The sequence below is a fragment of the Plectropomus leopardus genome, chromosome 5 (assembly GCF_026936395.1).
Source record: "Plectropomus leopardus strain MGB_pleo_1.0 chromosome 5, ASM2693639v1, whole genome shotgun sequence".
Lineage (NCBI taxonomy): Eukaryota > Metazoa > Chordata > Actinopteri > Perciformes > Serranidae > Plectropomus > Plectropomus leopardus.
Genome location: NC_142180.1, coordinates 28,213,167 through 28,236,346, shown reverse-complemented (window position 1 = coordinate 28,236,346; position 23,180 = coordinate 28,213,167). Strand labels below are relative to the sequence as shown.

The 23,180-nt window shown below is 41.2% G+C and overlaps 1 protein-coding gene across 7 annotated transcripts in view; it reads right to left on the bottom strand.

Annotated features, from left to right (window-relative positions):
- The window catches only part of celf5a (cugbp, Elav-like family member 5a), a 220,148-nt gene that overhangs the window by 34,483 nt on the left and 162,485 nt on the right, over positions 1-23,180 (bottom strand). For 6 of the 7 annotated variants that reach the window (XM_042482210.2, XM_042482195.2, XM_042482205.2 and 3 more), the window contains exons 4-5: positions 9,431-9,559; positions 3,818-3,897 (exon numbers count right to left, since the gene is read on the bottom strand). In XM_042482210.2, the coding sequence (XP_042338144.1) occupies positions 3,818-3,897; positions 9,431-9,559 (209 nt within the window). The remainder of the gene's footprint in view (positions 1-3,817; positions 3,898-9,430; positions 9,560-23,180) is intronic. The other variant, XM_088077880.1, reaches the window with a different exon arrangement.

The following is a 23,180-nucleotide window of genomic DNA, read 5'->3' as shown; positions in this document are numbered from 1 at the left end:
TTGAGCCACTCATATCCTGAACTGTGGCAGTGTGGGTGTGTATGTGTGTGTGTGTGTGTGTAGAATCTGAACAAGGCTGAGGGATGATGGCGGTGTGTATGGGAGGCGGAGGTATGCACACTTGAAATATGACGGGTTAGGGTGTGATGGAGATCCAGCCAAGGTCTTATATGTGACCTGACGATGCACTCCTATAATTCATACACTTACACTATCTTGCTATCATCCTTCATACACTGACATTATGTCGTAGTTAGCTATTGACAGATAATTTTTCATTTGCAAGAGTACACGTTAGTATATATGCTACTGCATGTGTGTATACCTACAGCTAAAGTATATTTTCGCATGCACTGACCATCATTTATCTACACACATTATACTCTCCACACATGTGCACACACTCCATGTGGATTTTCTCTTTCCTTCCCGACTCACACATACAATACATACAAAATGTCCACTCCCCCTCTACATGAATAACACAAATGTATTCAGCTCAAGTCCTCCGAGCTGGAAAATAAGATCAGTCAGGGAGCCTTTGACCCTAGCCTGTGGCTGTACGAGTATGTGACAGTGAAACAGAGAGAGGAGCAATATAGATAGCATGTGTGTGTGTGTGTGTGTGTGCTCATGCAAATGTGAAAGCCACAAAGTGCTTCTGTTTGTACATGTTTATGTATGCGCACACATGCATTTGTGTGTGTGTGTGTGTGTGTGTGTGTGTGTGTGTGTGTGTACTCATAAACTCTAAGAAGCCAGTGTTCATGCTTTGGGGGATTGGCAGTAGATCTATCAAACTGCCGTAGTTAGTTGCAGTGTTAATATTCAGTGCACTTTAACACCTCAGCTAGCAAAGCGATGCTATTGGCTGGGCTTTATTCATGGTCATCTCTCTGAGTCTGGCCTTGGTGTGGCAGTAAATACACAAACACACAGGGATTGCAATCGATGCCTTCAAGCTTATCAATGCCTTTTATTGATGGAGGCATTTTTTTCTGACACTTGCACATTGCAAAACGTTGACATCAAAGTCAAAGCGTCAAATGCTTGAAAAAAATACAATGAGAAGGAGTCATGGTGGGGAGAAGGAAACTGTCCAAAGTGTGGCTTCATTTCACCAATAAAGTTGACAACAGTGGCGCTGTTATGTCTGTAAAATGATTCTTTCAAGTGAGGATGGAAAAAAAGCAATATGCTGGAAAATCTTTTCTTCTTCATAGGTTTAAATTCGAGAAATGCAATGTTTTTGACACTTTACGCATAAGTGCCACAACTGAGCAGCACATCAGTTATCGAGGGTAAATATGGTTTAACATAACATTAGCCGACTTCATTTCTGCACTGTTTGGACTCAGAGATAATAATACAGTTTGTTTTGACCTAGGGCTGGGTGATAAAAGAATAATTATATCCATGTAATTTTCCCTCCTTCCTGCCCTTAGAGGGGGGAGGTAATGCAACTTAAACACCAATTGCCGCCTGCAATTAACTAGGAGAAGAAGAAGAGGGCCACTGAAGCGTACAATAACATTATTTTGTATGACTGTTTTGAACACGGATAGCAGCGCTGGGCTACCCCACGGTTAAATTCACCACATAACGTTAGCTACAGCGGCTGTATCGACTCATCTAATGCTAAAAGTTAGTTAGCAAGTTAATGTGACTGACTAACTGGTTATTTCATTAGAATGATATGACATAATGTTACTGAAGTCAGCGTGAATAAAACTTTCATACATTTCCTCGTCTGTAAAAATGACAAGTCAGATAGACTTTCAGCAGTAATAAATGCCTCCTCGTTACGCCACAATGTCATCAAAGTCCATCTTTTGTTATTGTTTTAATTGATAAATGTCAGAAATCACATTCGGTTGGTGTAAAACAGTACTAACCACAGTGGAGATCTTTGTTTTATCTGTTAATTCTGTTTGCGTTGTCCGCTAAATAACTAAATAATTAAAGAGTTGGACATGCTCCTGAGCAGAATTAAGATTTCATTGTTAATGTATCAATTTATTTATTGACATTATTTGGCTAAAAATTGTTTGAATCTACATCATATTTTTGAAATAATCTGCTCATTGGCAAGTGTGTGTCATGTTCCGACAATGAACAATAGTTTAATCCAAAACTCATTGTATGGTTTCTTCAACATTTACTCAAGAGCAGATTTTGGCCTTAAGGGAATTGATAAACAATGAGACTGATGAGCAAAACTGCTAACAATTATATGACTGCTTGTAACTTCTGCATGCAGCATGGATCCTCTATTGTAGCTGTCAACAATCTGTTTTAAATCTAGGTTCATTTCCTCTCTATTTATTCATTCTTCACGCGTCCACAGGTGTAAATGAAATGATTATTTATTTATTAATTCATTCAGTCAATATACTTGTACGTGACTTCTTTTTGCAAATGTAACTCAACTGCAATCAACATGGACTCAAATAGATACGGGATGTATGGTCAAAGGTTTTTCCAGGATCTTTGCTACATTGATGGACACTTTGCTCCGAATAACAATGTCCTACTGAGGCGTAATGGCCCACCGGTGGTCCTCTAATCTCAGTGAGGCAGGCACACTGTGCCCTCTCCTCCAGCAGCCACAGGATATGAGATGCTGATCAGATTTCTATAATCAATTTACCAGAGCAGGAGGTATAAATCCTGTCCATTCACTCATTCTCCCTCTAACCCCCCCCCCTCTCCCTCTGTCTCTCACTCTCCCTCCAACTCTTCCTCCCCTCCCTCCTGCCCCCTGCTTATAGTTAGATGAATAATTCAGCAGCCAATGTGGTGAAAGGTGGAGTAAACAAGTCTATTGCCTAATATCCCGAGAGGCTGCCAAAGAGAGACGAGTGAGGGCAGAGAGCTAGTAGAGATAGGGGGATGGAGCAACAGAGAAGGAGGGTATCTATGGAGAATGGACATCCAGAGTCTTTCCTCATGACCTGCAGTCATTTGCACTTAGATTGACTCAGAGGTTGCGCCAAAATGGCACAGCTGGCTTCTAGTCCTTCTCTCTACTTTCCTCTCTTGAGCCACACATTGGCAACCATTAATAATGAAATCATACAGTGAAACACAACATCTGTGAGACAGGATGGGAGAGAGTTCAGGGTCCCCGCTTCTCTGAGGCGAGAGTTCCCGAAACAAAAATGAGGATAAAAGCAGAGTATACTTCAAGCCAGTGTATAATATGGGACGTGACTCTCTGTCCGCTTGCTGGATGTCACGGAGAATAACTCCATTCAGGTTTGGAGTGCAGAGTAAGTAGCTTTTATTTTGACACCATCAGGTATACAGGGACCATGCCTAAACATGAGACACATACAAATGAGCAGTACAGCTTCTGCGCTCATAGTAAATCCAATACAGAGAGAATTCAGAGGACATGGTGTGCTTACATAACGAGCAAATGTAATCTCACACTGGAGTTATATTCACTGATTATGCAAGCAGAACTACTGATTGATGACTCACCCGAAATTCAATTATCATTCTAAACAGTTTTATCTGGAAATTAGATTTGGATTTTTTTTTTTAAAGTACCATGTTAATTAAAGAGACAGAAGGCTATTTCTGGTTGTATCTGTTTTTAAAACTGGGATATTTATGAGGATGGTTGCACTTTCTATAAATTGATTAAAACTTTGGAGTTGGGGGTGATTTGAAAACTGAGAGTTTACAGCTCTTAATCAAGAGAGGTGGACTGCACATAGCTATTGTGATTGGTGGTCTGTGTGTACGTGTTGTGCATGTGATGGATGTTGCGTGGTGTGTTTTCATGAGTGAGGGAGAGAGCTGTACTCACTGGCATGGTCTGGCTACCGTGGAGGGCACTGATTGCAGACTGAGCCTCAGTATGTGTGGAGAACTTGACAAAGGCGCAACCTGGAAGAGAGAACAGATGCACACACACACATCAGTGTATATACGGTAAATGTATTCAATCGAGTGAGTTTAAAAGCCTACGGTATATTAATAAAGGATGTTGAATTGTATTTGACACCAGAGAAATCACTGTGCAGCGAGAGGCTCTCATTGCACAGCAGGCTGCCCCACTCCAGGCATTAGGCAGGCAGACAAGCAGGCAGAAGCTGCAGGCTAAAGATTGCACTGATGAAGCAGAAAAGCATGCTATTTAGCACCACATGCCTGTCTGTGCATATTAAATACGAGCTAAACTGGCCAAACTCATAATGTTTTTTAAATAGAGAGCCACTCCATTTGGGAACTCAGACGTTTTTTTGTTCCCACAACAGGATGTTGTGATCAATATTTGTGAATAAGACGATGTCTGTCCAGGAACCACAGGACCAACACTAGCTCTAATGTCCTCTAGGAATATTGTGAGGAGCAGATAAAGTGAAAACACCCTGAAGATAGCTTTTGTGGGTTCGCAATGTGATCTGTTCTACATTAATTATTAATTATTAAACTAGTATATGGCCACCTTTAGGACTGGAAAACTTGATTCGTAAGCTGTACACTTTGTAGCGATGGATATCAAGGACAAGCACTAAATTGGTACCAGCTCCACACTGGTCAGTACTGATATACTGATAAGCTCCTGGACAAATGGTGTCATGTTTGGTATTTATCTGACGTTGATTCATTCTAACAGAGTTGTTATTTGAATTTCCTAATTGTCCTCTTAAAATGACAAAGCTCCTAATGTTAGCCAATTACCTTTGATGTTGCGTGATTGTATGTTTAGGTGCTGTCTCTACAAACAGATATTTGCATATTTAGGCAGAAAATGTAGGCAACGGTACACAATTATACCATAAACCGCAAACAGTTTTTTTGTTTATAGTCTATTTGTAGTCCGAGTATTCACGTTTGAACTGCAAGTAAACAGTCTGTGTGGAGAGGCAGGGCGTATTGGCTGAAATCTCTACCTATCATCTGATAACAATTTACCTTTATAATAGCCTTTTGAAATTCTTATTGCAATCATATGCAGATGTTTGATTATAGAAATTAGCCAAAATGGCTGGTGCATGGAAGAGGAAGTCTTGACCCAGATATCCACTTACTACACTGGATATCCCAAAATATTCACCATTGCCCTCAGAGGTTTATTTTGGTAAAATTGATAGCCTATGGGTTCCAAGTTTTGTGCGCTCTACTCATGACTGACAGTGCACAATGATCAAAAGCGTGGGCTCATTTCACTAAATGTAGTAGAAATGCAGCTAAGTGAAATATATGTAAAAAGCTGTGTGTCAAAGGGGGTAACATCAGCAACCTCATGAAACACTTACAAATACAACAGTCTGAAGTGGAATCTGAAGTGCAGTGCAGCATGTTTGACTGCTTCAGTAAAGCAGCTGATGCACTCACATCCTCAGTGCAGCCTGCTGGCTCCGATGCCGAAGGAATCTACCAATCTAAAAATGGGACTGTCTCAACCTCATCAATGCAACACTAGTTACCGTTATAAAAATATGTCTGTCGTTAACTCAGGAAACAGTTAGCATTGGTTTTAAGCTTTTTGAATTTTTGTTCCTAAATCATCCCATAGACATCAGGTGTGTTTGTAATTCCAATCAGACACAAAAGAAAGTGCTATTGTCTGAAGAAATGGAGTTATATTTCTATATAAATCAATGAATGGAAACCTGTAAATGGATGTCCCTCTGCAGTTCTCAGAGTGCCCAGAGTACACTGCCACTCTGAGAGTATGGTGCTCTGAATATATGAACAGTATATTCCTTCAGCGCTCAACATTTACAAGTGGGTTTGTGTGTGCTAGAGTGTGCTCTGGTGCTGAGAGCAACAATTTAAAAACTCACCAAGTGTGAGCTGTCTTGATAACCAGCATTAATTTATTTTGTATTGCTAAGTGATATGTTTCCAACTATAGGGGGATGACCACAACAATTAACCCTGTTTTAATAACTGTTAATGAGTGAGTGGCAGCACCAAATTGGAGACTAGCATCAACTATGGTATCTATAAATATCCATATCAATATGCAGTATCAGTATTAATAAAATCCCAACGATACTCATCCCTAACACTTTGTCTTCTTTAGACATACTTCAACTTTCAATCATGTACAGTTCTAAATGCCTCTTAAAAAAATAAAATAAAATAAAAACATGAACATAATGTAATCCATTTTCCAGACTAGCATGGTGTCCATTTATAGCTTGGCCTTGATGCACTGGGTGGAAGTCAGAAACCACTGGTGCACAGAATCAGTCTATTTTAAAGATAAACATGCACTCTCAATGATGCATGTGTGCAGATTATACCGTCCAACCCACTGCTCTTGCATCTGCTCTTAAAGGAAAGCCAAACACCTAAACATGTGAAGAAACGCGAGGACTGAATTTGGCTCTGTTGCAATGAAGCAGCAGCACTAACTACTGAGCCACCGTCCTCTCTTATAATTATACCCTATTTCACCTAATTTCATTTCATTTTAAGTTTCCTTTCTATTCTTATTTAATCTTTCATACTTTATTCTTCTTATCATCTCTACTGCTTGACCCAGCCGCCCTGCCATTCTTCCCCTCTTAATGGGCTTACCCCTGTGGACACCAGCCAATCAAGATGCCCATTCAGCTGTCAAACCACCACCCCCTATTGAGATATGGATAGAAAAGAGCTCAAGCTCGGCGTGACCTGTACAAGGACTTTGCTACAGCAGTACAAACTATATGCCAATATAATTATGAATTTAACTCTTAATATACTCTGCAAGCTGCAGTATGCCCTTCCTCTGCCTTTTTTTTAAATAAACCAAACAGGAGTGTTAATATGTGATTTTGACTTTACAAGTGCGCAATAGTTAGAGAGCATAAAACTATTCTGAAGCTAATATTGAAATTTACAATAATGATACAGTTGTATGTAAATCTGAACAAATAAGATTCAGTGCAAAACAGGTTTGTTTTTGACACCCATCAGCAGGCAACGTTCTGAGTATTTGAACACAGAAAATTGACTTAAATAAAGCACAAACATGCTGCCACATGCTTCTGACTCATGATGTAGTCTACCAGAGCTGGACATTAAACTTTTTCTTAAACATCGCCTCGTTTTGTTTTATTGCCATTAGCCTATTACATGGCCACTTTAAAAGAAGACAGTTGTAAGCTATTCCATAACACCATGTGTTTGAGATCAGAGAAACACAGTGTCTGATTGGTCAACAACTCAGGTAGACAACTTTTGATTGGTTAACAGGCGAGGTGTAGTTGCCCGCTAACAACAAAAATAATTCAGTCAGGACCACTTAGTCAAGAAAAAACACTTCTTGGCAGCTTTTAGATTTAGCTTATTGCAATTATTAGTATTTGGCGGTACGGCTCTGTTCTGGGGACCCCCCTGCCCTTCCATGTGCTTACGTGGAGGTGTAAACAGGAACAGCACACGTTCGTGAGGCAGGGAGAGCAGCAGCGTAGCAGCAAATAAAAGAAAAGAACAAAACCCCCACAGAGCAGGCGTCAATGACACAACGTCATAGATCAAGTCAGAACGGCACAAGGACAAGGCGGAGAGGAGGAGTGCGCAAAAGCAGCATGTAGAAGGAACAGGGAAGAGCAGGCGGGCGAGAGCAGTTTGAATAAGGCGGCTTAAGTGAGTTAGCGAATCAGATGCTTAGAGGTGAATCAGCAGGCCATCAGCTGATGAGGCTTGCATGATATCAGCTGATGTCAACAGTAGCAGCGCTTTACACTGTGGCCTGTCTGAACTAAAGCTATGCTATCTGTTTACGACATGGAAAAATGGATTGAAAAAAATCGCAGTAGACATTTGGTGTTGGATTTAACTTTATAGATTTACTTTACAGAGTCTTCAAAAAGACACTGCAGTTCAAGGCCACTTAACAGCTTCTGAAAGGGATAAGATTGCAACAACCCTTGTCGAAACAAAATGAAGGTTAGCTTCTGGGCAAAAAAAGTGATTCAGACATGCACACACAGCTCAGCACGAAGAGATCTGCCTCAATGATACAGTACACAGTTTATTTTCAAATTACATTACAGAAGACATCACTTGTTTCTTTCACTTGTATGAGGCATTCCACTTTCCAGAACATAATGTTTACCCCGGCAAGTATGTTGACCCTGCAAAACGTGCATTTGTAAGCAGATATAAACTGAATTGAATTTAATTGAATAGATCGACCCCATTGTCACCTGATTCAGCTGAATAGCTTATTCTAGGATTAAGCATTTATTGGTTATAGTTTGTAAAAAAAAAACAGATCTGCAAAGTAACTTTCTCTGTCATATTAATGTAGTGGTATAAAAAGTACTTAATTTGCCTCTCAAATGTGATAGAGTAGTATAAAGTAGCATAAAAAGGAAATACTCAAGCAAAGTACTTGTGCCTAAAACCTGTATTTTTATGAAAATGTATTTAGCAACTTCCCATTACTTGCAACTTCCTTTGGCTGCTCCCAATCTCACAGCAGGGGCACTTGAATTGTTTTGACATCCATCTTTTCCTTCTCCTTCAAACCACTGCAGAGTCAGAACACTGTGGCTTCAAACCCCCTTAGATATAATTCCACAACAATTTCCATAAGCGCTGGCTGGGGAATAGGCTTTAGGGACATGAAAAACCACTAGTCCCTTTGCTCTTTGCTGCATGTCAGAGAGAATTGATGTCTCCAAAAGTTTTTTGGCTGTCTTAAAAAGGCCTGCAAGATATCAACACTACAGTACACGAGTTACAGTAAGGGCCTGCAGTACATCCATAGGACAAAATGCTTCAGTTTAAAAAACAAGAGTGATGACAGAAAAGAAATCTGGCTTTGTAATGAAGAGGAGCTTTTTTTTTCAGAGACAAGATATATGCTGAGGAAGAGTTTGTGATGGTAAAGTCAGCATTTTAAAATTACTAGCATTTTTTGAATAATTGCTGCATTTGATGGGATTACAACTACAACATGGGGTGTCTTTTTTGCTGGTGGCTACCATGTAATGGAAGAGTCCTGGTTTTGTATCTGGCCTTAGGATTTTATCACAGATTATCCCTTTTATCCTAAACTTCAAACAGATTTTTTTATCCCATTTTTAAAATATGCAAATATTTTAAAATACTTATTTTTTGATGCTGTGCTGCCACAAAAAATGACTTTGAATCCTCTACAAACTGAACAGAAGGAGAAAATCAAACCAATAATTATCCACTTAACTCTCATTGTTCCTTATTATGAAAGTCAGACATCAATCAAACTGTATTTGACACATTAGGCTCAACTTTTTGGTCACTGCCTGCAGCCGACTAGCACATCAAACAGTGAGGCGTAAAATTGTTTGTAATCATGTGCTATTTGACCCATATCTGGTGCATATGTCACATATACTTTATATACACTGGTTGATGTAGACATTCACGCACACTGTCACTTCTCTGTCAGTGACCTAAATAATGCTGACAACTATATCATGGCTCCTACCTTTGCTGTTTCCGTCAGGACCTCTTAGGACCGTGCATTCTTCGATGACTCCGTATGGTTCGAAGAGGCGGTAAACATCCTCCTCTGTCTGTTGTTTGTTCAGCATCCCGACAAACAACTTCCTGTCTTCTGGAACAAACAACGAGACAAAAGGTTAAATTATAACTTTGACCTCAATTACTAAACCAATTTGAGAACGTACAGTAGTGAAACCTCATCATTGTTGGCGAAATGGGGAATTAATTTATGAAGAAGTCTGTTTTTGCATGAAAGCAAACACAGATATACATTAACAGAGTTGGTTTATTTAGCGCTGGTTGGGCTCTAGTCACGTTGTATTATCTCTTTTCCAAGACCGATAATTTTAATCTCTTGTATAAGTGGGTTCAGTCCCATATGGGCACATATACTGTAGCTGCTGGGGGTAAGTGAGTGGTCAGGGGCTGGGGGGAAGAGCAATGGGAAGACTAATGAAGAGGTTTCTCTCTCTCTCACACACACACACACACACACACACACACACACACACACACTTACACACACACACAAACACACAGGCACAGAGACCCAAGACAATGAGCAAGTCTTTGGTCCTTTAAAAGCACCAGGGGCTCCAGGCAGCTCCAACCTCCTACACACCACACTGTACGGGCTGGAAACTCTCTCTCTCTCTTTTACCCACTCTCTCCCGTGGTCTCTCTCTCTCTCCCCTCTCTCTTTTCTGCTTTTTCTTTTTCTCTCGCTGATTCTACATTTTTCAACCTCATTCTTTTTCAACTGCTTCCCTCCCTCCCATCCTCTCTTTATCTCTCTCTTACTCTACTAATTGCTGCTGATCCAGTATTTTTTGTGTAGCCAGAGAAATATTTCAGTATGCTCTTCAGTGAACAATGGTGTGTCTCTCCTGCGAGCAACGAAGGCTAGGAGACATGCTATGAATAACGCTGACTTTTCAATAGATAGCCTGTATGCTATTGAGTCCTGTTAAATGCTGTGGGATCTGATCTTTACCTTGACCTGACACACTGTGTTTACTGATGTACTCTGGCCTTGTATGATTAATGCTACAGTGCAGTGAGTCTCCGCTGGCAGCAGAGGCACTAAAACCTTCCCTTTATACAGATTGTTTCTCCAACTCTGACCTGTGAAGTCACAGTGGAGAGACGGAGTGAGAGACAGGACTAGCGGCCGCTGCTGTGAAGAGGTTGAGAGCAGCATAAATCGCTGCCAGAGGTATTGTACAGTGTCAGGGTGACCTGTGATGACTACCGAGTGTGTCGTGTTGTTTTCGTTCCCTGACCCAGACACAAGCCGATACCCACATTCCGGCAGCGGGCACAGCAGCGAGTGCATGCAGACGCAGCGCCCAGCCAGGGTTTCAGCACTCGGCAGCACCAATGATGCACCTTTAAAATAATCACCCGTGTCAGAGCGTTGTCTAGGGAGGGGCGTCCCTGGTGCTGGCTCCTTATTGCAAGTGGCAGGATCAGAGGCTATGTATCAAAACGGAAGTGATGCAATGTGACATCTGTCAGGGTGGATTGGAGAGCATTTATCTGCAAAAAAAGGAAAGCCCTGAACTGGAAAATGAAAGGCCAAGATGGTCCTTCCTTTTGCTGGAGGGAGAATATAAATTCTGAGGTTGGATGGGGGAGATGAGTCGCAGAAGGGGGGGAGGGGCTGGACTGCACAAATTTCCCTGAATGCTGCCAGACTACATCTCATATACGCTCCTGTATACAGCTGGAGAGCCACACAAAGCACACTAAAGTGAACTGCAGTCGCCCTTTGCATTCCTACCAGACCTTCTTTGGCTGTAACTCCCTCCTTCAAGTAGATGATGGGGATCTGACAAGTTTTGAATTAATGCATGACCCTATCAATTTCATATGAGCTGCACTCTGACGATCACACTGTGAACAGCTCACATGTGGCATGTCTTAAAATACGACACCGCATCCATCCTTCAGCTGAAAGATTGCTAACTGGCAAGTCACCTCCAGCTGAAAGGAATAATATTTATAATACTCAGAGTAGAACGGGATCATTGGCCACTATATATCACATTCCTGTGTAATATTGGCTCACAGAGAGCTACACAAAAGCCTTACACACTGGAGTTATGTTCAGTCTTCCGGCTCTCTGCGTTACATCTGAAAGTGGTCCTTATCTGAACATACATGCAGGATTTGACTGTAAAAAAAGATGTGACTTTATATGAATTTTACATTTTCAACAGCAGCATTTAGTAAGAGTTCCTCATCTATGGCTGAGAGAGAGATGTAGTGCATGTTCTGCAGAGTGACTGTGCTTTGAAAACAAGCTAACAACACATGAAAACAGATCACCTAGAAGATCTGTTCCACCGTCTAGGATTCTGCTGTGGCTGCTCTGAACCAAAACGATACCTTGGGAATTTAGGTGTTGTGTTCATCGCCAATAGAAACATTATCTCATTTATCTACAACACTGCAGAACAGGCAGTGTGCAAACAGACACACAGAGAGCGTGAAACACCTACAGTCATTTACACATATCTGAAGGGGTAGGGGGAGAAAGAAGCGACAGAGGAAGAGAAAAAAAAATCACATGCACAAACTAGGATACCCTCTCACACCCTGACACAAAGGATTACAGATGACAGATCCCCCAACATGACCACACATATAGTAGTCACACAACAAGATGCAAGCGCTGGTGTGAACTATCACTATCACACTACAATGCACCGACTTTTTATTCAGGACAGCTATTCTTTAGAATAGTACTGTGTGATCTGTGTTTTTCAAAGTACAATACAAAAAGATGCAAAAAGTCCCACTGACAAAAAAATCTTCAGCCGTGCCCTCAGGAGGTAATGTTGGCATTATATGTGTCTGCATTACATTTGTACATTTCATACGTATCAATGTTCCTGAAGTCACGTAGTATATAAGCTGACTGCTGGTGGAAAGCATGTCACCTAAGTGAGATGCCTGCAAAGGAAAACATGTTGCTGTTTTTCCAGCCGGGATTTTGCCATAAAAAGCTTCTTCTTCTTTTTTTTTTTTTTTTAACCGAGACATTGATGCGTTTCCTGGTGGGATTGCCTCCAAAACCTGGCATTTTATAAGCATAAACATGATCTTTTCCTAACCATAACCTAGTGGTACTAACCTAACCACAACCACATCCCTAACCACAGCACTGTTGAAATGTAAAGTTTCAGCATATCTGCAAATCATTACTATGCACACTATGCATGCTGAAACCCAAACCAGTGGGTTTTCTTTATGCTCATTACTACAATAATTGTGCACTGGGCTCTGATCACTGCCAAAATACTAAGTGACCTGTGCCTGAATGCACCCTGTGTCTACACAAAGGACCAAAGCTGCTGCTCTGCTTTACATGCTGCTTATGCTACATGATGATGCTGCTAGCCGGTGCTGCTATCGCTGGACTAGTGGCCACAGCTGCATTACAAGCCGCAACAAGCCATCAATAATCCTGCTTCATCTGTTTGTTATTCTACTGAAATGCAAAGCTGGGTATATATGATATTTGTCTAAACTATAGGGAAAAGACATTTGTTGTCTCTCATTGTGGTTCCCTCATCAGCTAACGTGCTTACACAGATTCTGAAATCCTGATCTTTATCCTCACTTATCTCTGCTGGAGTTTTGGTCACTTTGTTTCAGGGATGTCAACCTCAATTAGTTTCTGCAGACACCTGGACTTCTCCAAGCTCTCTGCAATCACTCAGCTGCCTTCATTCTCGATCTGCATTTTAATCGTACATCAGTGTTTCTCTCATATCTACGTCTCAATGATGCGGTACATACACAACATGTTGTATAATATCTATCCTCTGAGTGAAATATGTAGGGAAACTGACCCACTAACTGTCTCAAGTGATCTCCTCACTCAGAGATCTACAGCTACTATTATGATATATACTCCTTCATTCTGTGCAGGTAACACCAAAAAATTCGCAACATAAGAGTATCTAAGAGTAGACCATTGAGTCGAAATCAACTGCGTTTAACATAATTAAAAGTAAGTCATACAAAGAATGTTTCTGTCTGAATGCTGTTTTCAGGTCAGTGAATTGAACTGTCAGTCACACGTAACCCTGAAGCATTCTCTAAAGCTGAGAGGTTAAAACATGATTAGCAGCAAATACTGTTTCAGAAAGCTCTTTTCTCTTTCCCGGCCTTCAAAAACGGCTGAGTCATCTTTCTGTTCCAGTTACTCACCTGTGGTAAATGGCATCTACTGTATAGATGAATAAACAATAAGACAAGAAATTATGGGTTGTTTCTTTCCTGCTTGCATCATAACAGAGCCTAGTGAGCATGAATAGCATCCTAAATTGGAGGGCTATAGTGTTAACAGTGAATTGCCGTCACCTAAACAATTCAGGGCCCTAATAACCAGCAGCAACTTAACTGTGAAAATGGTGCAGCATGCTGGCATTAAGATGCATTTACAGCTCACTGTGGCAGAATACTATATGCAACTTCACTGGGACACACCACCGCTATCCTGAAACTCACCCCCCATCATGTTTAATTTACTCTGAGATACTAAACAGATGCTTGTTTGGAATAAATGCATTGGAAATTAAACTCCGGAATAATGAAATGGCAGTGTGCAGCTTGGTTATACATACTGAGGATTACTGGGTCCATTTGGACCTTTTCTAATCAACATAAGCTTCTCCATATGAGTGCTTTGGCATTGTGTGAAGCCTTTGAGTCACTGCGCAAAAGCAACTTATATCAGTAATATTCCACATCTTAACCCTTTAAACCTGGAGGGACAGCACTTTTCTTGTGCTGCTCTCAGATGCCTTTCATGACTATTTAAACCTTTGAACCCTGATTTTTTTCAAAAACATGGGGGAAAGGCACTGAGCAACACTTGTGGAAGAAATGCTCCAGGAATTGCAAGAAAATTATTAGATTTAGAAAATGATTTAAAAAAAAAGCTAGGTAAAAAAATCATATAATATCATAATTACATATTCAAGCACTTTTTCAGGGTCATTTCCTTGTTGTCCTTTAACTTATTTTCCAAATTTCTTTGTACTTTTTACTTTTTTTTTGCTAACTTTGGGGTCAGTCCTTCTTTCATTGCTTATAGAGTGCCCCAGGGATAATGTTTTCCTGTAGGCAAACCCAGAAGCTAATGTTGCCCTGGTCCCCTCGTCAAGAAGCCTATAGGATTGTTGGATTTTGAATCATTGTATATGATAGGCTCTATGGTGAACAAATGATTGACACTTACATGTTTTGTTCAGCAGGAAATTCTTCACAAATGAACACAAAACATGAAATTTTTTTCTAACCAAAAACCCATTCAAAAAACCAATTGACTTTGAGATGAGGGAACCAGAGGTGCGGAAATGTTTATTCATTTTCGGGTTTTAGGAGTCATTACTGAGGTTCTCTATTGCCCTCTTTCCGTGTTTTTGGAAGAAATCAAGCTAATTTGTTCAGCTTTCAAGGGTTAATTCTTCATGCTGTAGTCTGACCATTATAGCACGTGCACGACAAACAATACTACTATAATTCCTTCCCTGTTTGTGCTCCAAATCTCTGCACAATGCCGTCTTTTGTTACATAATGCTTATTTCCCCTTGAAGTTTGAGGGATCTCCTGTCCACACAGCATACAGTATAAACGCTGCAGCACAGTCCTGAGACTTATTACTGTACGCTCCGTGATTACAATGCAGACTGCTGAGGATTTTGACAGTGAAATGAGACTTATTCAATAGCAATGGGGGCAGAGTAGTTTTTGGAGCAACAAGCGAGAGAAAGAAAAAGAGAGAGAGCTAGTGAGAGCAGACGAAGAGAGAGAATAAAAGAGAGACAGGACAGAGTGTAGGAGACTGTAAGTTGATGTGCATACAGTCCTGCAGTCCTTGATAAGCCAGGATGGATGAAAGAGGTGCACCATTGGAGTTGGTAAATCATTGTCAGGGGTGGGGAGGATGAGGCAAGGGAAGGGTGGGAGGAGACCAAGAGAGGGGGAGGGATGGGAATGGGGGGTGATGTGGGGAAGGAAAGCATACCAACTGCCTTAGGTGCTCTCTGGTTTTCAAATTCTCTGTCTGTCTCTTTCTCAATCGTTGCAACAGCGAGGGTGTGGGGATGGAAGGCAGGAGAGAGATATTGTGACAGAGGGAGAGAGCGCGCGATAGAGAAAAAGCACTTGTCAGAAGGATGGGGAGGTTGCTATGACAACTACTTATACAGCGGGCTGTCAGTCATGTTTCATTGGAGTTTGGAGAGGAGGAGAGGAATGAAGGGAGGAGAGGAGTTAGGGAAGGAGGGGTTGGGGAAGGGTCATTTCTCCATCTGTCTGCCGAGCCCGAGTGTAAATTTGACTGTCAGGCTTGGAGATAAGGACAAATTATGAACAATATTAGCCAGCCGATAAAAGGGAACAATAATGAATGGATAAATATATTAAAACCAAATGAGATAGCATCCAGGCAGAAACAGGGGCCCTGAGAAGCCATCCAGGTTTTCTCATTTGGAGGGGAAGATAAGAGCTGCAGAGAGGCTGTGAGGAGGGGAAGGATCCACCATATTAGAGCTAGCTACTGTAGCGTACTTCCTTGTCAAAAGAGAGAAAGAAAGAATCGAAATCACTTTGTAGCCGGAATACCAAACGTTGTGGCTTCCTCTCCCTCCTTCATGAGCCTATTATACTTCTCCAATGAGCAGGATGCCACACAATAACAGTGTCAGCATGTGTTCAAGCATAAAAAACACAGACAGAATGGAATGAAATTAATTAACCCTAAGAGATCACAGTGCTTAGCCAGTGGAATTTAATCCAATTTATTACATATAGGGATCTAACTAGGGTTGTGTTTGCATTAATGAGATGGCGAGTATGGAGGTGTGTGTGTGTGTGTGTACATGTAAAGTAGTGTGCGTGCGCCCTGTTGTGCATAGGTGTGCTCAGGGCACCCTTCCCACCCTGTGTACAGTGAGAGATGAGTGGTAGAAGTGGGAGAGATCGACGAGGGAGGGAGGTTTGGCACAGCCTTAGGGTGAGAAAACGCTGCCAAATTAACTCCTGAATAATGAGCCTTTTATGTGCTGCGTTATCACTGGCGAGAGGACGGACACGTATTTTGTCATAACGCTGGAGCCACTTCAGACAGAACCCAGTTGGTAGGATCCACCGGCACACCTTCAACTCAGAAAGAAATGTGGGTTGATAGAATAGTTTGTTTACCAATTTCCAAAGTAAATTAGCGCTCCTGTGTGTATGCGTTGTATTTGCAGCTGTCCTTTGAAGTTTGCATGCTAACCCACAGAGTTGACAGCACAAACTGTAAGGCCTACCATGCACTGGCCCTAATGAGGTAGCTTATTAGTGCTGTTTCCCTCACAACTTTGGAGATGTTGCTTGGAAACAGCGTTGCAAAGAAAACAATACAGTAGTTCTCAACAGAAAGCCTTCAAACCCGGTGCTCCCTGTTGTGCAGATTCAACACCAAAGCAACACAATATGGACTTCTTTTGAAACATATAGGACTAAGTAAAGAATAGACAGAAAATTCAAGAGTGAACCGACACATTAACATACTATATTTCACTGTGATGCCTGCCAAGGTTGCCTGTACAGTCAGCCGCCATGTTCTGCATATATTCAGTTATGGCTTCAATAATTATGGCCAAAACAATAATGACCATTATTTTTAATCAATACTGAGTTCACAACTATTTAGCACGATTATTAATTGTTTTTAGGGACAAAACATTTTCCTTGCCCTTTCACGTTTAAATAAAGATAGAATTCCTCTTTAACTCTCATGCTGTGTTACCTTATTGCTAATGTACAAATCTTTGCATGAAAATAATACTTACAATAAGGCCTTCCTTCAGCTGAATTCAGTGCATCTTTTAAAAGAAAAATAAATAAATAAAACTGTGCCAAAACATTTGACCCAAGAATAAATCAACAGAGCAACACTCTCACTTTCAGCATGTGCTGCATTCCTGCTAATGAACAAATCTTTGCATCATAGTAAGACTTAAAATAAGGCTCTTCTTTACCTGAATTCAGTGCATCTCTCTTTTTTACAGCGGTCACGTTACTGTGACGTGCTGCAGCGTCGCTGTTCTGAATGTTTGAGTTGACGCTGCATATTGTGGTGGGTTTTTTTCAGGTCGCTGAACTTGGTTGTGTTACTTAGGGGCACAGACACAAGTGTTTTGCACTCTTGCTTAAGATTTGTTCTCTATTATGTCTGAAATCTGTACAAATAATGGATGAATTTGGTTGATGATGGATGATTTTCATACTGCAGTCGCAATATTCAGTAAAGTTTTTCACCGGCTGCTGTTGCTGCAGGGTGCACACATAGCAGATAACTCCTCCAAAGTGGAGACTGGCTGTATGCTGCATGCATTTAAAATGTCAATAACGCAGCTGATCACGTTTATGTTATTGTTGACAGCCAAAATCGAGATCAAATTTAATTAATTGTGCAGCACTTTATTCAGTCAATATTTCAATTCAGACACGTTCCCTTTAACAGTCGCTACATGGACCTGCTTCTTTTAACTCCAACAGCACACAGAGTGACACTGGCTCGATTTCATGTCATAGTTTCATCATTTTGGTGTCAAGGCTGCTCATTGGCAGCTCGGCTGCAACCCATAAAAGCCATCAGTAAAAATGCCATTGAGTGCTGTGTAGAGGGGCCTTGATAGCCATGCTGCAGAAACAGCGCATCCTTCACTAAGCACCCCTCTGGGATGGATTAGGCTTCACTGCTTTCACATACATGTAAGTACACATAAGCACACTGACACAAGGTTGCTCATATATGCATAAACACTGTAAACATACCCACAAAGTAACCATAAAATGATATTCACACACACACACACACACAAAGATAAAGGCTGTCAGGAAAATAGAACAGCTTGCAAATACCAGTAGCTGCATCAACAGGCACACACACGGAAACATACAGTACATGATGTGCTGTATACATACAAACACACAAGAGGCATCTAAAGCATTTTCCACAAACAAACATTACTGCAGTGGGAGGTTGCGGTTGGTAACTGTTGCATCACAAGCCCCATAGCGTATTAGTCAGGCCAAAAGAGCTCGAGATCAAACCATAATGTGTTACCGAACAACTGCCTCACGGGAAGATAGCTTCTGCATTCCAACCGTACACATTTCCTCCACGCACGCCAATCGAGTCGATTCCATCTCAGAGGGGATTTGGAGACCAGTGATCATGAATTCTCTCTGTGCCGCCGGCAGAAAGTATGATGGATATTGTATATGACACCTAAAAGACTCACCCACACATCTGTGCGCGCACACTTACGTGCACCAGCATGTTGGTACGTACATACGAAAAACACAAAATGCGCATAGAGGACCTCCAGTATGTCACTCAATATTCTCCAAAGAACCCTATATATTTTATGCATCAGTGCGATCTAATGGCTGCTCTGTTCTGTGCGACGGGCTGGGGGATTTAAGCTGCATCTTGACCCTGCAGGGAGCCTTGAACATACAATTACAGTATTCTGACTTCCCTAAATGCTCCATGTAAAACCTCTGAGGTGTGTAACTATAACTGTTGGCGTGCATGTGTGTTTTGTGTGCTCCTTTCTTTCTCTCCCTTTCTGTGCAGTCTCAGTCAGCTCATAGCCCTGTCGTCAGCTCCCACCCCCCAGAACAGAACAGCTGAGCGGAGAAGAATAGAGGGAGAAATTGCTTAAAATATTTTATCTCTACCATATACGTCTCAGCAAATTTACACTCAATATGATAACAAATGTGAAATATTACTCACAGCCTTGTGTCGAATTCAGTGTATTACGGCGACAGTCATAAATCCTGAAAGTGCTGTGCAACGTGTATACGTAGCTACTGTATATAAACATTTACAATATGGCAGCGCTATTTATATTGTCTCCCTTCATAATGCCATCTGAAGGGCACTTTGGCATCCGTTATGATATGGATTTTCTCTCCCCCATTTTCCTCTATCCCATTTATTGCCATTCTTCTTTCCTGTCCAGATTGTGTTTCTATACAGTAGAATGGGCCTTTTACCTTTGGCAGTATTTAACACAGCGCTAGCCTGTTTCTTAATTATTTTCTCATCGCTCCACTGACACTGATTCATGAGGGTAATGTTGGACACACCCCCTCGGCCAGCCCCCTCAACCAACCCCCACCTCCCTGCTGCTACGCGCACAGTTTCTCTTTCTTTCATTCCTCTTCCTTACAGTAGACTTGCTCTTTCTTCTGTCATCTCTCTGACATATTTTTTCTCTCTTTGTCTGATTGCCCTGTTTTTGTCCCTTCTGCCTCACTATCTCTATCTCTCGTCTTTCTCTAATATTACCTTGTGATTATCTTGGATGGCTAATGAGTTACCTTCATGGTAACTCATTAGCCTTCATGGTTGCTCTCAAGTAATTACCTTTTTTCTCATTTGGAAGGACAAAATTGACTACAGCAAGAGACAACAAACTTCATTATACACTGAGCTAAACTGAGCCCCATGTGATATCCTGCCCCCCCTGATCTTATTGTGTTAAATATAAAGTACAATACCAATATCCTCTCACCTCCTCACCCCTGCACAACTGCAATATCATAAAATATAAACCTGCACTGGAACAAAAACCTCTATCTGAGAGAAGACAATAGAAAGGTTGACAGACCAAAAGTGTAAAAGAATACCTAAAGGTTACAGTATTAATGCTGGAGAACAGCAAACAAAAGTAACCAAAGTAAAGAGAAATGCAGAAGAAAAAGATAATAAGAAAATATGAAAAGGGCAGATGAGCATGAGAGAGAGAGGGAAATGAAAGGGAGGAGGCTTAGGAGATAGAGAGCGAGGGGCCATGCCCAACTCCAGCTCAAGAGAGAGTGAGGATGTACCAGAATATGGGCTATCTCTCTGAAGCTTTGTCTGTGAGAGCAAGTGAGCTGGCAGATGACTTTGCTGCACATGGACAAAAGAGGCTTACAGGCCACCTTGCATGTCAGCTTTCCCCGGCCAGAAGTGCGAGAGCTGTAGGGGAATATAGGGTGCGCTCGAGCACTCACCTGCCTAGACCTACAGAGACCTTGGTGAAAGTGGATTCAGATTTGCTCTATACATATGACATCAGCCTGCAGCTTCATTCTGCATTTACTCAAGTTCAGTGCCGAGCATCTTTTTACTCTGAAAAAAAAACTGCAGTGTTAACAGTTATAAGATGCGGAAATGCTGTATGAGGTAAAGCTGCAAATACATAAATAAATATATAAGCCCTAAAGCATGTCATTGGTGTACTCTTATATTTTACCATTTCCATATTATTAGTTTGAGCTGATTCTTAATAGCAGGCGAGACGCTAAAGTTAGAGCTTTCCCACTCTCTGTGCTGTCGTGTGCTTTTTGTATGCATGGCCTCTGTAGTGCTGATGTGACTGCAGGGGGAGAGCCTAACCCTGTCAGTCACACTGACAGCCAAGCTGTCTTATCTGCTCTCTATTGGCGATGGTGCACTTTAATTAGGCTAGAAGGTCAATCAGCACTTTTTTTAGAGGTTGTGATTCTACTGAAAGCATTTCATAATCCAGAAAAGCCGTAGTGTTTTGGAGGCCTGAGGCGAGCACGTGTATTCTCACTTTTTTATCCCTTCTTGTCTGGAAGATCAGATCTACTTATATCACATATTTTCCCAAAGCCCTGCACTGCTGAACTAATGAACTGCTGCAAAGGTTTCCATGACATATCTTCTATACTGCATCAGTGAGAAAAGAAAAGTGCACGAGGGCATCTTCCACTAAATTAACAATACATTGCTTCAGGTTCCTGTCATGAAAACCTGACCTGACCTGCTCCCTGTTGAAAAAAAAGTGTATTTCAGAACATCACCTTTTATTATTAATGTGTGAAGAGAATGTTGCAGGTTTGTCAGCATCACCATTATCACAAGGGAAAGAAGTGTTGCCATCATCGTTAACTTTACTGGATGAAGCAGCATCACATGTGCTAGCAGCAGGTCGCTCTTTTGTCGCACTTGTGCAAGATTTAGCTGCTGCAGAGAAAAACAACCTTTACAGTTTAACATTTTACTTCTTGCCTCCCTCTTCCTATTTTATTTTCTGTGCCCTGCTTGGATAAATGCATTTCAATTTTGTTCTGGAAACTGTTATGAAGCTCTACCATCAACAAGCAAATTGGCTTCCTTGAATCGTCCCTCGCAGGTGCATAGTCAGCCAGAAATGCACGCTGATGTCTGAGCTGAGCGGGTTCATTGGCTAAAATAAGCACTCCGTGGCATATGTTGTGTATAACTTTTTGGGGATGGAATAACTGAAAATGTCATTTTATATTGTATATCTAATTTATATTTTCCACAGGACTCTTCTGGGCCTTTTTGCTCAGTGTCTGTGTCCATAATCATTTTAGAAAAAGGATATCAAGCTAGACAGAAGCGTTAGATTCTGAGTGAATCAAACTGCAGTTTCTGCTAAACAAACACCTTTGTGTATTCAGTACTGCATTTTCTACACTCTGTTAATGTCTCACTTTTTGTTTAAAAGAATCTTGCTGAGCTGAGGGGAAAATGTTTTGCGCCTTTACAGGAACATCAACAGTTCCTCCCTAACTCTCCACAGCAGTTTCCTCCCACGAAACATATAGTCGGACTAAATGCAGCATGAATTCATCAAGCTTTCATTTGTAAACCAATGCTCCATTCTTAAAGGTGTAGGATTTAAGGGGATATATAGGCAGAAATTAAATATGGTATAACAAGTATCTGTTGTTTGATGTAAAATCACCTGAAAAAGAATGATTTTGTTTTTGATACCTTCAAATAAGATATATACATTTATGGCCGAGGGAGCGGATCCTGGTCCATGGGGATTGCCATGTTGCAGCAATGTGTTTCTACGGTAGCCTGGAATGGACAAACAATCACTGGCTCTAGGTAGGGCCATTCACATTTTAGCTTTGGCAACCACAGTTAGCAGCCCTCTGTGACAAGCAACTTTTTTTAACGCTGCTGCTTTTTTCTTTGTTTTTACCAGTTTAAATCACTGGCTCCATTTGTTTTGGAGAGGAAGAGACCTCTGTGGATAATTCGGCTCCCGCTAAAATGAATGTCTAGTTTAGAAAAAGCACAAATCAGCAAGTTTTGGGCTAGTGGCCCATCTATGGCAAGCCAAACAGCGATGTGAAAAAAGTGATTTGTGAAGTGAAACTGCTTCATTCGATGTTTTGACCAGTTTTAATCACTAGGTCACTTTTTGGCTCCTGGTAACAAACCTTAATAATGATAACTGAAGCAATCCTAAACTGGGAGTTCACACAAGGTAGAAGTAAATCCCACACACAGCTCCTTTAACGCAATTAAACTTCCTATGATTATTGATGACAACATGATAATAAGTGTCTCATAGAAATCAAGCAAAACTGGAAACCAGGCTCAGCTAATATTATCCATCTGCAGAGCCTGCAGAGTTTATAAGAAAAGATTAAGACATCCAAGAGCTGATACAGATGTGTGTGGCAAAAATGACCCCTGCAATGTTCTCTCACTCTCGCTCTCTCTCTCTCTTACACACACACACACACACACACACACACACACACACACTCACACACACACACACACACACACACACTGTCTTTGTCTCTCTCCTCCGCCCCATCTTCTTGACAGCCCATTTGTTTTCATTTCCAAGATATTTTTGCTTGATATC